The following is a 13,760-nucleotide window of genomic DNA, read 5'->3' on the forward strand; positions in this document are numbered from 1 at the left end:
AGGAGACTGAAGATATTTACTACATATATGGGAAGCTTTAAGAGATGCAAAGCAAGCAAGCTTGCTAGGGCAGAGCTGTCATTCTCAGATATGGATTCTGGTTACAAAGAAAATCAGATGACAGTTTGGCATGGGGCAAGGAAGGAGTGTTAGTGCCATTCTCATCCACCATGCTGGAGCCTGTATGTGGCTTTCATTACTCCGTTTCAAATGCATGAGTTTATTCTTGTTAAGAGCATCACTCTGTTGTTTGTACTGACCTCTCATGTTGTACCTGGCACCCAGCAACTTCTTAATCACGTCTTTATTTTTCACAGATCCTCATTCAAAGCATGACATCCTTTTCATAATATAAGCTGCATGTCTTATGTTTGCCATTGCTCTAAAACTAATTCTGTCTTTATTTTTCTTTTCTCCCTTTTCCCTCCCATTTTATTTTTGTCACACACTCTTTGTTCCCTGTCTGGTTTTTAACATTACATGCTCTTAAGGAGTACGATAAGAATAAGACCACTGAAGCCACTTTTTTGGAACAGCCTGGCTTTCCCCAGCAGACACACCACAGTAAAAGGCTTTTCAGTATTCCAGAAGTGGCTGAAGAGGACGGTGAATACTCTGAACTGCTGTACAAGCAGGGTTTAGGTATGCCCTATAAAAAGAGCCCCAGAGTAGCTAGAGGCCCTAGAGCTCGCAGGCCCTGCAATCAAGAGCAGCAGCACAGCCCCCGGTACCCGGCCAAGCCCAGGGCGGTGCCGGGGCTGGAGGAGCTCGCCCCGGACGAGCGAGGATGCAAAGCCCGGCAGTCCCTGTCCCGCAGCCCCGACAGCGGGCTGGACTGCGGCAGCGAGGAGGAGGAGCCCCGGCACGGCGGCAGAGCCCAGTGGGGCAGCGATGAAGAGCAGTCCTGGTTCGGTGTCAGACACACGAGGGGCAGTGAGGAAGAGGAGCACCGGCACGGTGTCAGAGCCCAGCGGGGCAGCCATGGAGAGGAGTCCTGGCACGGCGTCAGACACACGAGGGGCAGTGAGGAAGAGGAGTCCTGGCACAGTGTCCGAGCCCAAAGGGGCAGCGATGAAGAGTTTCAGCACAGTTTCAGACACAGGAGTGGCAGTGAGGAAGAGCGGGCCCGGCTCGGTTTCAGACACAGGAGTGGCAGTGAGGAAGAGGAGCCCCGGCGCGGTTTCAGACACAGGAGTGGCAGTGAGGAAGAGGAGCCCCGGCTCGGTGTCAGACACACGAGGGGCAGTGAGGGAGAGGAGCCCCGGCGCGGTGTCAGACACACGAGGGGCAGTGAGGAAGAGGAGCCCCGGCTCGGTGTCAGACACACGAGGGGCAGTGAGGAAGAGGAGCCCCGGCGCGGTGTCCGAGCCCAGCGGGGCGGTGAGGAAGAGGAGCCCCGGCGCGGTGTCCGAGCCCAGCGGGGCGGTGAGGAAGAGGAGCCCCGGCGCGGTGTCAGACACAGGAGTGGCGGTGAGGAAGAGGAGCCCCGGCGCGGTGTCAGAGCCCAAAGGGGCAGTGATGAAGAGCGGGCCCGGCTCGGTGTCAGACACAGGAGTGGCAGTGAGGAAGAGGAGCCCCGGTTCGGTGTCAGACACAGGAGTGGCAGTGAGGAAGAGGAGCCCCGGCGCGGTGTCAGAGCCCAGCGGGGCGGTGAGGAAGAGGAGCCCCGGCGCGGTGTCCGAGCCCAGCAGGAGCCAGAGCCCTGTCCCTGCCGGAGGGGCCCGCGGCCGCTGCTGGCCCGCAGGAGGACGCTGACCCGGCAGAGCAGCATCGAGGAGGATTTCGGGGAGCTGGCAGCCCTCGCGGAGGCCGGGCCCGGCTGCGGGAGGCGGCCGGAGGCTCCGCGGGGCCGCAGCGCCGATCGTTCGGCTAACCAAGAGCTGCAGGGGGGCTGGAAGAGCGACCCCAAACCTGCTGACTCTAGGGCAGCTGCTGTCCTTGCAAAGCCATCCCACAGAGATGCAGAAGACTCTCTGGTGTGTGAAGTATCTTCCTTCTAACATCTGCTTGCCAAATCAGTCTGTTTTCTTTATTCTTTATATTTTTTCTTCTTTTTTTTTTTCCTTCTTTTTTTTTTCCAAATTGATTTTTAAAGTCTGTCCTTTGGACCCATCTGCTACATTTTCCCCCCATGTTTTTTTCTCCCCCATTCATGTTGGTTTATTACTCTGCATTTTCATTTATGGTCCTCTTTTGTGTCATGATAAAATCAGATTAATTTGCTTTGCAATGATTTTCCCCCCAGACAAATTACAATGATGGCTGCTTTTATTAAAGGACAACTGAATCTAAATTTTAATTAAGGGTTAGCTGAACTATAATTTTTCCAAAAGATTGCTTTTCTTTATTTTGCCCATTTGAATGTTGCAAAAAAAAAAAAAAAAAAAAAAAAAAAAAAAAAAAAAAAGCTGCATTCTTAACTGGAGAAATGTTTCATCCATTTTTTTTTTATTATTGTCAAGGAATTCATTTCATCGTGTTGTTTTTATCCATCTCATTCCCAGAATTTTCAGGATATGCTCTTTATCATGGAACATCTCAAGACAAGAATCAAGATTCTCCCTCAGTGTGATAGTGACCCAGATTTGTGGAGTCACAGCTTCATCATTTTCATTTTCTGCCTTATCTCTGCACTGTCACCACGCTGCGTCCTTGTTAGACCATCTCCTCTTGCCTTTGAAGTTGCAGACTGCATCTCTGCAGGAGAATGCAGGCACAGAGCTGCTTCCAAGGGGAGCCCAGGGCCATTCACATCTGCCAGGGATGCTCTGCACGACCTTGCCTGTTTGCACTTCTGTCCAGTAATGTCCAGAGGAGCCTCCAGGCGTGAGGGACGCACCCCAGAGACCAGAGCCAGTTCTGTACCTCTGCCTGCAGCACCCCAGGGTGCAGAGCCCCTTCTGGCGCGTTCCACACGAGAGCAGAGGTCAGCTGCTGCTCCTGGAGCCTCCCAGCTCAGGCTGGAATGAGCCCTGCCATCCTCCCAGCACCAGTGGTGACCCGGCTGTGCCAATGCCAGTGACTGCAGGAGAAGCTCTGGAGAGCTGGCCCAGCCTGCAGCACGGCCCCCAGGCAGCAGCGCGTGCTGCGCAGAGCCAGCTGTGCCCAGATGGAGCCTGCAGCCCTCCTGCGCTGCCCTCACCCCGCAGGCCCTGCCAGAGGCCAGCTAGGACCAGAGCCCGGGGCCACGAGGACTGCCCGGGCTCCCTGCTGCACGGGAGGGACCTCCAGAGCTGGGACTGCCCGCTGTGCCCTGCCCTGCCCTGCACAGCTCTCAGCCTGCCCGTGCCACTCTTCAGGACACTCAAACGCCACCTTAGCCGCAACAACAAAGGCAAAAGAATATTTCCAAAATTATTCTTTTCTTTTCTTTTTGTTCTGATGTGTGACTGCTGGTTTACAAAGCTCTGCCATAAATCAGGGAACCATTTTTTTTTCTTTTGCAGGTTTGCCAGGCAGCAGTGCTCACTTTTCAGCTAACCTTTCAGTTAAAAACTAAGTTTAGTTGCCTTTAGAGCTTATGCTTCCAATTGTGATTGACCTGATTAATGTCCAGCTGTGTAACCACGATGTTGCCATGCATGGAACTGACAACCCTGTTTTTCTGTTGTTGTTTTTTAGCTTTTAGGTAACCCAGCCTCTGCAGGACGGCCTGACAGGGTGGAGCATGCAGGGCGAAGGTCCTCCCATGGCAGTGCAGTGCCACAAAGGTCTCGGCCCCTGTTGGTCCCTTCCATTGGTTAGTTGGACAGATCCGTGCATTCCTGTTCTTTGCAGCCTCAGAGTTGGGAAGGAAATCCTTAAAAACGAGCAGCAGACTTGTCTGGAGGCAGGCTGCTCCTGGTTTGAAGGGGGTGAAATGGGCTGCTGACAGCTCTGCTGAAATGAGAGTGCTGGGGCTTCCCAGGGCCGTGAGTCAGCAGTCATGGCACTGCTGGGAGCCTTTTCATTCCCTTTAGTGGCTGTTGAGATTGTTTAAGCTTGCTTAAGCTTAGGTACACTGGATCTCACCTCAGAGGAAATCTGCTGGCAGGTTACTTCATGGTCAGAGAAATCAGTGTGGCCGTCCAGGCATCCATCCAGCCATGCATCCTGCCTTTCATCACCCATCATTTTGTGTTCACTTGCCATTCTCTTGACTAGTTTTTTCATTAATTCATGGCAAACTCTTGCAAACCTAACAAAAATGGCTTTCCTACGTGAGCTGTGCAAATGTCAGTCTGGTACAGGAAATCAGCCCAACTTCCAGTGCAGGTTTTATAAGCTTTTTTTTTTAAATAGCAACTTGCTAAAAAAAAAAAACCAAAAAAATCCTCCAAGCTTTATGGGACATGCAGTGAGGTTTGGGGTTTTTTTCACTGAAATGCCAATCATGTTTCAAATATTAACTGGGAGACTTAGATGATGAGGCCAACTTGTGTTACTGATTGTTATTTTCTGAATTTGCTTCACAGACGGCTACGGTGGTCACGACCATCTTTCTCCAGACATTTATGAGGAATCTGAAACAGATCCTGGCACAGAAGATCTCTCTACTCGAATATTTGTTGCACTTTTTGACTACGATCCACTGACGATGTCCCCAAACCCGGATGCTGCAGAGGAGGAGCTGCCGTTTAAGGAAGGACAGATCATCAAGGTGAGGTCTGAAACCAAAGGAAACAATGACACTTTTACAAACAGGCTCTCCTTTGTGCTCTGGGGGAAAGCTGCCTGTGTGGTCAGAATCCAGGGGCTTTTCCTTCAGAGGTTCAGCCTGTAAGTCTCACCGGACCTGGCAATTAATATCTAGTGCTAATAGCTTAAAAATAATCACAAAATGGGCAAAAATCTCGGAGTTGCTGTAGATAGTTAGGGCCAGTCTGTGTTAAAGATTTAGGTTAAGCCCAGAATTGTGACTCTGAAGCTCCCTATGTCCATTGCCACAAACCCTGCAGGAAGAACTGCTTCAGAGAGGATCTTTGCTGCACAGGAACCCCAGAAGTGCGGTGTTGTACCGAACCAGAGCTGCTGCGTTTTCTAGATGCTGAGCTCTCCTAGCGAGGGCACACTTCAGATGAATTCAAGCCCTAAACCGGGTGTGTCTGCTGCCTTTCCTGACGGTTTGGTGTGAAACACCACGGCTGCCCTGCCAAGGCGCAGGCGGGCAGGGCTGGGGCAGGGCTGGGGCTGGGCTGGGGCAGGGCTGGGGCAGGGCTGGGGCAGGGCTGGGGCTGGGCTGGGGCAGCTGGGCTCTGTCCGGGTGTGCAGCTCCCTCCAGCCCGGCTGCCCTCCCCCGTGGCATTCCCTCAGCCCCTGCTGTGCCCGGGAAGCAGCAGGCTCTGCTGTGCCGGCAGCAGCAGGGAGTGCTCCTGCTGCAGCCTGGGCTGCTCTGCTGGCCACCACAGGGCAGGAGCAGCAGCTGCTGCCAGCCCAGGGCAATTGGGCTTTCGGGGTGATCTGGAACAGGACCCAGAAAAATACCCAGTCCTTAGGACATCACCCATTTCAGAGATTAAATGGTAATTAGAACTGTTAAAATGCTGACTGCCTTCCACTGTGTTGGGCTGGGTCCTAACACAAATGTCTGCGCCTAACTCACAGTCTTTGTGCTGTTACCTCACATGTTAAGTGGTTTATGCCAAAGAAAAAGAACTTTAAGAGTTGAGTTTATTTTTCTCTGGAAGGACGTGCATTTCATTCAGGGTTTTTTAATATATTAAGTCAAGTTTTTAAATTAAATCAAAAGACAATAGCAGAGCTTAAGTACATTGTGTATGAAATAAGCATTTTTGATCACATAAAATTGTTTGAATCATAATAATATTTTGGCACAATTTTGCAAATGTTTCATTTTTAATATAGTGCCATAATAATTCCATAAACATCAAGTAAACATCTGGCTCAGCATAACAAGAAACTGATCGCTTTTAGTGTACTTTTTTGTCCCTTTCACTGACAAAAAAAAAAAAGTCCAAATTCTGCTTATGTATCTGAAGTCACAATTCAAATAAATATAACAATTCCAGTTTTATAACCCAAGTCAGAGAGGTCCAAAATTAATATAATTCCACATCTAAACCACAGTTTTCGTCTATGCTTTAGTAACCCTTAGCCTGCACTGAGGTTCCTAAATGCTAAAGCCTTTTTGACCAATATTATCTTTGATTGAATATCAGGTTTATGGGGACAAAGATGCTGATGGATTTTACCGTGGAGAAACCTGTGCAAGAGTTGGCCTTATCCCATGTAATATGGTCTCTGAGATACAAGCAGATGATGAAGAGATGATGGATCAGCTCCTTAAACAAGGTTTCCTTCCTTTGAACACTCCAATTGAGAAAATCGGTAAGGGAAAATACAGGCTTCACTCTCTTGGGTCTCTTAGCTTGGCTGCCTCCACTTTACCTCTTGTTTTTGTGCAGATGCATCTACATTTTGCAGTCATTTACTGCCCCAGGGGATACATTCTGTGTCAGTGTCTGGATGACATTATACAACTAATATTTAATCTTGGTGGTAGCATTTGCTGCAGATGGGGACCTGCAGCTTCACCACTCCACTTGTTGCTTTCTTTTCTGATTAAAAAAAAAAAAAAAGTGGGTTTTGTGTCCTGAAATATTTCTGGGCACAGAACACAGTCCCTGATCTGTGGGGCCTGCTGTGCACAGTGAGCTGAGGATTCTGTGCCTCAGAACAGAGGGAGCCAGAGCCCTGTCAGTCACTGCTGGGGAGCCGTGCGTGGCTGCCCACCCTCTGCCTGTGTTGGTGTGGCCACTGTGGCTTTCACCTGTGCCACAGCACTGCCCAAACTGCTCCTGCTCGCATGGAGGAGGCTCTGAGCAGCAGCTGCAGCAGGGCTGTGCTTCAGCAGGAGCTGCAGTACCAATGACTGCAGTAATTTAGCAGTAACTGCAGTACCAATAACTGCAGTAATTTTAGCAGTAACTGCAGTTAATTTTAGCAGTAACTGCAGTAATTTTAGCAGTAACCCCAGTGCCTTTAGCAGTAACTGCAGTACCAATAACTGCAGTAATTTTAGCAGTAACTGCAGTTAATTTTAGCAGTAACTGCAGTAATTTTAGCAGTAACCCCAGTGCCTTTAGCAGTAACTGCAGTACCAATAACTGCAGTAATTTTAGCAGTAACTGCAGTTAATTTTAGCAGTAACTGCAGTAATTTTAGCAGTAACCCCAGTGCCTTTAGCAGTAACTCTCTCTCCTTGCCTTGCTGCCCCGGCCGGAGCAGAGCGCGGCCGGCGCGGTGGCCGGCAGCAGCCGCTGACCACCCGGAGGATGGTGGCCCTCTATGACTACGACCCCAGGGAGAGCTCCCCTAACGTGGACGTGGAGGTAGGGGCAGAGCTGAGCCCGTGGGGCTGGGGCTGGGGGCACCCTGGGGGCACAGAACCTGGGAGCTTCCTCAGCCATCCTTTAAAACGTTGTTTGGTTTTGTTTTTAACTGGTCAATTGTAGAAGACTCTGGAATTTTTTAAAGGAGAAATGGAATTTTGAAATACGTGGGACTTGGTGCTTTAAAACACAGCCTGGGTTGTTTTCTGCTTCTTATTGAACCAAATCTTTTTCTAAATTATGGTGTTTCAAAGTAGTTTGGCCAACAAATCAAATAAATTGTGCTGATGTATTGCAAAGATTTTGTTTGTTCCCTCTCCCATGACCACAGGAAATTAAACATAATTTAAAAGCCCCGCCCTAATTACATTTAAGCCGCAGACAATTAAAAGAGGCCAGTGCACTGTGTGCTGATGAGAGTGGAGCTGCCCATTGTGAAGGTTTTGCTGAAGAGAATCCAGGACAGCAGGAACGTTGTGCCTCAGGGTTTGGGCTGGATGATGTCCAGAGGTGCCTCGCAGCCCTGAGCAGCTCCTTGAGCTCTTCTGCACCTCAGTGCTGGCACTCACACAGTACAGGGCTGAGCATGTCCCACCCCTGAGCTGTTCCCCCTCCACCAGGATGGATTTAGGGGCCCTTGGAAGCTGCAGTTCAAAGCTTGTGCAGGTTCTTCAAGGCCCGAATGTGTCGGCTGTTGGTCACAGGGAGCCCTGTGGGTGTCCACGTGCCTGGACAGGGGCCAGGCTAGTGAGCTCAGGAAAAAACCCCAAGGGAAAAAACAAGAGGTTTGGCTCTCAAAGATCAATTTGGTTTCACCAGTGTCTTAACATGAAGGAATGGGGAGAAATCTGAATGGATTCCCCATTGATAAAGAAAAGGCTGAGCTTTGCCTAAGAGCTGCCTGTCCCTGTTCCTTCCCTGCAGGCCGAGCTGACGTTCTGCACTGGGGACATCATCACTGTCTTTGGTGAGATCGATGAAGATGGATTTTACTATGTAAGTTGGGTCTGCTGGCTCACCCCAAACTGCTCCCAGCTTCACCAGCTACCAAACACCAGCCTGGGGAGGGGATGTGGAATTGTGTGAGCTCTCAGTGTCCCCAGGGACCTCAGATGGGAATTTCCTCTTCCTCGCCAGCCTTGAAATAGGCAAAAAGGAGTGATAAAGTACTGGAATTGGTGATAAAGGGTGATAAAGTTCTGGAATGGCTGCCCGGGGAGGTGGTGGAGTCACCATCCCTGGATGGGTTTAAAAAAAGCCTGGATGTGGCACTGGGTGCCAGGGTTGAGTTGAGGTGTTGGGGCTGGGATGGACTCGATGATCTTGGAGGTCTCTTCCAACCCAGTGATTCTGTGAAAAATAGGTCCCTGCCCCCTTGGGAATAAATGTGGTGAGATGAAAGCACTCACCGAGCCTGCCTCTGCTCACAGGGAGAGCTCAATGGACAGAAGGGGCTGGTTCCTTCCAACTTCCTCGAAGAAGTGCCTGACGATGTTGAAGTCTTTCTCTCCGACGCTCCCTCGCGCTATGCCCATGACACGCCCATGAGATCCAAGGCAAAAAGGGTAAGCAACCCACTAAGAAACACTTGAATTTTCATTTTCCATTTCATTCTGTCTCATGTATAATTTAGACATTACCTTTAACATTACGTTTAAATTCATTTGCCCATTTAAAATTATCTTTCAAATATATAAAATAAAACATGAGGGAAAATGACTTTAGCCTTCGCTAGCTCGTTACATTTGTAAATGGAGAAACTAAATTGACTGTTTGATTGCAGTCATTGCAGTACCGTCCTTCATAACCTGAGCTTAAGCAGCCCTTTCCTGGCCATAGTTATTTCTCAAAGCTTCTAAATTGCTCTTTCTAAAAAAGTTCTTGTGCACAAAAGACTGGTACCAGTGTTCCTCTAAATACAAACTGTAACTGCAGCTGATGGACTGACAGTGGTCATCTCTTAATCCTTACAACTTCCTGTTCCAACTGGCGTTAATTAATTGCTCAGAGACTTCTCTTTCATGAAAGAATTAACCATGTTTAGAGTATCTCATTTTTGGTTTTGTTTCATCACTGCAATACTTTTATATATTATATATTTTATATATATTTTTATTTCTTTGCTCATCTGCTTGGAAACAGAAGAAGAGTGTTCATTTCACACCTTAATAAGGCAATGTAGCCTTCACGTAAGTGAGCAACTGAAGATACCAATAGAGATTTCAATTAAAGCTACCTGGCTATCTAATGCAAGTCTTGAAACTTAATTGTGGGGGAAAAGAAAAGAAATATGTCTCCAAACCCCTTGGCCACAGAAGAACAGGCTGTATGCCTTTGCTGTACCTAGTCAAGGCCACTCCTTTCTTGGGAGATAAATCCTTTAAAACAGGAACCCTGTGAAATCGATCGGGCCTCCCTTTACGAAGGTCAGCGTTTGGAACATATTTCTTCCCGAGCTCAGTGTTTATGTTTACATAGAGAGGAGAGTTTGATGTCTAACTACCCTACAAACAAAGCTGCATATTGCATTGCTAGCCAAGCTGGGATGTAAAGATTCCAAGCTCCTGTGTCAAGAGAAAAGCACAACAGCTGCAGCCCTTGCAGAACCAGCAGCGAGCTGGCACGGACGGTAGTTTACAAGGGGATAGTTGGTTCTGAAACTCACTACACTCAAACACAGCTACTTAAATTGTCTGCCTTAAAATGTCTTTTCCACAATCGATTATACCCCAGTTTGCCTAAGACCAACTATTCAACACTTCTGAAACAAATCCCTCCCTCTGGTACAATTTACTCGGATTTTCCTAGCGAGCGTACATTTGCAATATTAGCAACTGTTTGGTTTACCAATGCAATAAGAGTCTGACCTGAAACATGCAGCTCACTGAATGAATGCATTAGACTCGATATCTGGTATCTTCAGGTGTACGTTGGGGTGCTTTACCAAGTTGTTTTGGTTTGGTTTCTTTTTTTTGGTTTTGTTTTTTTTTTTTTCATTAGAATTAGACCTTGATTTAAAATCAAAGTAGGCTTGAAGCCCCTTTGCTTAACTCACTGTTGCAAAACAAGCCAGTAAACTGCTGATGTTTTAACTTGAACTACAAGCTAGCAGGCCTCCCTACAGCATGGATTATACTACGAAAATATCATCTTAATTGATAGTAACCATTTTGCCAGCTGGGCACTGTAGTTAGGATAGGCTGAGTATATGTAATGTTAGCATTTTCATCCAAGTGCTTTTGATGACTGAAAAAAAAAAAGCTGTTCAAAATATTTAGGAATGCTGTCATCTAACAACCTCATAGCTGCAGCATACACATCAAGCACTCAGGGCCTTTAAGCTTTCTTTGATTGCAATTAAGGTTCATTTTAGCTTTTTCTTTTTCCTTTTTTTTTAAGCCAGTGTGCCATCTTCTCTAATCTGTACATAAAGTTTGCTAGCCAATTTTAAAGAAAAGGCATTTAAAGGACATTAAAAAGTAAGTGATCATGTAGCATTTTAAGTAATTTCTTCTGAAAAGAGTTTGGCTTCTATAGATTGCTAATCTGTAGTAATTAACATATTTATTTTTCTTAAATCTATAGCTGAAAGTATCCCTCTCCATTTTAGTACTATCAGAGTACTGAAATGAAATACCAAAGCCAGTTTTGCGGCTTTTGTGGCCAGAATTCTGGCAAAGCAAGTGTATCCAACTTATCCTTTAAAAAGGTATAACCAAAACAGGGCTTTATTGGTGGGTTTTCTATTTCTATTTTTTTTCTCTAAATTGATGTATTTTCCATAAGCCCACGCAGTATTTTAAGCCAGAGAGAAGAAAGAAACCAGCCCTTTTGTTTAAGTGGGTAATGGGAGAAGTGATGTTACCAAGTTTCTTGCTGCTGACGGCTTTGAAGCTTTCAAAGATTGAATAAATGATAACAATGTACCTACTAGGTTCCTCCTGAGAATACAGGTACACCCCGGAGAGCACCATCCCCCACAGTTCATCTCCATTCCGGGTCACCTCCGTCACCTGTGATGGGCTCTGGTAGTCCCGGGAGAGGCAGGGATATGGCCTCGAAAAAGAAAAAGGGGCTGCTTTCCAAAGGCAAGAAACTGCTGAAAAAGCTTGGTGCAGTGAAATGAGTCATGTGCTCCTGGACAACTTGTAAAGCTTCCAGTCTGTGTACTTTTTTTTTTTTTAAGTCAAAACTAGGGCTTTCATGACTATGCAGTACTTTACCAGACCTTTGCATTTTTGACATCAACAGAATCATGCCAATTGCTTAATCAAAACAGCAAGAAAAAAGGGAAATGGATTTATTGTTGCAAAAACATTTTTTAAAAAGTCAAAAAAAAAAAAAAAAAAAAAAAAAAAGTTGTGGGATTAAGACCGGAAGAACATGGTTTTATTTGAAGTCATCTCAACACCTGCAACTCCATTGGAAAAATGTCAGCCTTTAGCCTCCTTTAACCATGAGTGGGGGGAGAAAACTCTCTTCACTGATGGCTAGTTCAGAGATCACCCCACTGTATCCAGTCATTAACAAAAATGGTCTTGAAACTCCTAGTTAAATCAGCCTTGATGTTTGCCTTATTAATGCACAATGATTTGTACTGTCTAATAAATATGCAGCGTATCCTTTGTATGTACTGTGTATTCAGCTGTCTCCATCCTCCCTCCTCCATGTAATTCCAGATGAATACTGTTACTGACCCCATCCATGTCTGGTAACTCCTGGGAGTGTGGAAGTGCTGTGCTAAACGCTTTTCAGTTTTTGCTCCCCCAGTAAACACCAAAACCTTGTGCTGGTTTGTCATCCTCACTGCCCTGGGACCAGGCAGTGTAAGTTACTCAGAACCTCAGCCCGTTTCAACCCTCCAACCTCCAGTTCTGGGGTTCCTGCATCCCTGTTCTAAGCTACTGGGGAAAAACCAACTCCACACCAAAACCCCTTTTTACTCCCCGTTTTTTCCCCTGTGGAGGTTCAGTCCTAGGTTAAAAGGCATTTTCATACTGCTGCTGTCAGGTTGAGGCTCAAGTCCATCTACAGTGCAAGGACAAACTGGGTTACAGCCACAGCCCCACGGGGCTGCTCCAGGCTCTAATCAAATCACAACTGCAACATTGGCATATCACAAAAAACAATCCCACACACTGATGGCAGTCATTGGCTGTTACTATTTTGTAATTCTTGTCCATTTGTAAATTGTTTTTACTGTTTATACATACTTTTCAGACTGCCTTTCTTTTTGTAATTTACGGAAGGTTTATAAATGAATGATCAAAGCTTCCCCATTGTGTCTTCAGATAACAATGTAAATTACTGTAAAATACTGTGTGCTAGATTATAACATTTAATTAAAGAAAATACCTGGCCTACATTTGTGGTAAAGTACTGTGTGGGTGTGTGCATGTGTACAATCGTTGTGTATTATATTTTATATAAATAAATAATTTGATATTTTGTAGAGTGCAGTATGTTTCATCAATCCACTGTGTCAGCCGCTGGCTTCTTGTGTCAGCCTTTTTTCAGAACTGTCCATGGCCGCTGAAGCTTACTGCAGAATAAAGAAAGGCTCCTCTGTCTGCACGACTGCAGGAGCTTCCCAGAGGTGCAACAGGGTTGCAAAGTTACTCCAGCAATTGTCCCATCTGTGCCCAAAGCCCAGTGGTGAAGTATAAAATACACAGAACAGGCTCAAACGGGCAAGGATTACAGCAACAACTTTATTTAAATCTCACAAAGAAAAGCAACAAGGTTCACAACAAGGTGGTTAAGAAAACCAGCACTAATCTGAATTTCTCCATGTGTGGTAGTTTGACAGTGCTACTGTCAAACTGTCAAAAATCTGAAATCAACCTCCATCCCCACAGCTGCTGTTCGTTTCACAAAATGGGCTGCACAACAGTGCCCAATGAAACCTCGGACATGAACAAACCAGGGCTGCTTCCCACTGCTTGGAGCTACAAAACCAAAGCCCCCAGGCCTGGCAGTGCACTGGTAGTCGCTGATGGAAATGGCATTTCTCAGTGAAGGCCTGTGTGAAGCAGGACCAGCCCAGCAGTTCAGCTCCTCTCAGGGCTGAACGTGCAGCTGTCCCCAGCCCTCTCCTCCCGCCTGGCAGTGACCCTGGAGTTACAGACAAAGCAGCAGCACAGCCCCAGGCCAGTCCCTGTCCCCCACGGCTGCTGCAGCAGCACAGGCTCAGCCCAAGCCCTCACTGCTGTGGGGAGGCCTCTGCAGCAGCTGAGCCACGGGGTGCAGCTGGCACACACGGCACTGCCCCCAGCTGAGCCAGCCCCTCACTCCCCTCTGCTCCCTCGGCAGCACCAGAGTTTGTGCTTGGTTTGCAAATCCCTCACAAGGAACTCTTAAAAACCCTTCCAAGGTTCTGCATCGCTGTCCAGCCTTCAAACAAAGCCCTGGTAACCAAGAGCATCTGGT

The 13,760-nt window shown here is 47.2% G+C and overlaps 1 protein-coding gene across 2 annotated transcripts in view; it reads left to right on the forward strand.

The window, feature by feature from the left end:
* Positions 1–12,783, forward strand: part of RIMBP2 (RIMS binding protein 2) — a 104,762-nt gene extending 91,979 nt beyond the window's left edge. The window contains exons 15-23 of one of the 2 annotated variants that reach the window (XM_068208328.1): positions 492–914; positions 1,695–1,976; positions 3,622–3,739; positions 4,455–4,639; positions 6,159–6,327; positions 7,225–7,331; positions 8,256–8,327; positions 8,762–8,896; positions 11,266–12,783. In XM_068208328.1, coding sequence (XP_068064429.1) covers positions 492–914; positions 1,695–1,976; positions 3,622–3,739; positions 4,455–4,639; positions 6,159–6,327; positions 7,225–7,331; positions 8,256–8,327; positions 8,762–8,896; positions 11,266–11,457 — 1,683 coding nt within the window. In that variant the 3' untranslated portion in view covers positions 11,458–12,783. The remainder of the gene's footprint in view (positions 1–491; positions 915–1,694; positions 1,977–3,621; positions 3,740–4,454; positions 4,640–6,158; positions 6,328–7,224; positions 7,332–8,255; positions 8,328–8,761; positions 8,897–11,265) is intronic. The other variant, XM_068208327.1, reaches the window with a different exon arrangement.
* The last annotated feature ends 977 nt before the right edge of the window (positions 12,784–13,760 follow it).

Source organism: Anomalospiza imberbis, chromosome 18, assembly GCF_031753505.1.
Source record: "Anomalospiza imberbis isolate Cuckoo-Finch-1a 21T00152 chromosome 18, ASM3175350v1, whole genome shotgun sequence".
Lineage (NCBI taxonomy): Eukaryota > Metazoa > Chordata > Aves > Passeriformes > Viduidae > Anomalospiza > Anomalospiza imberbis.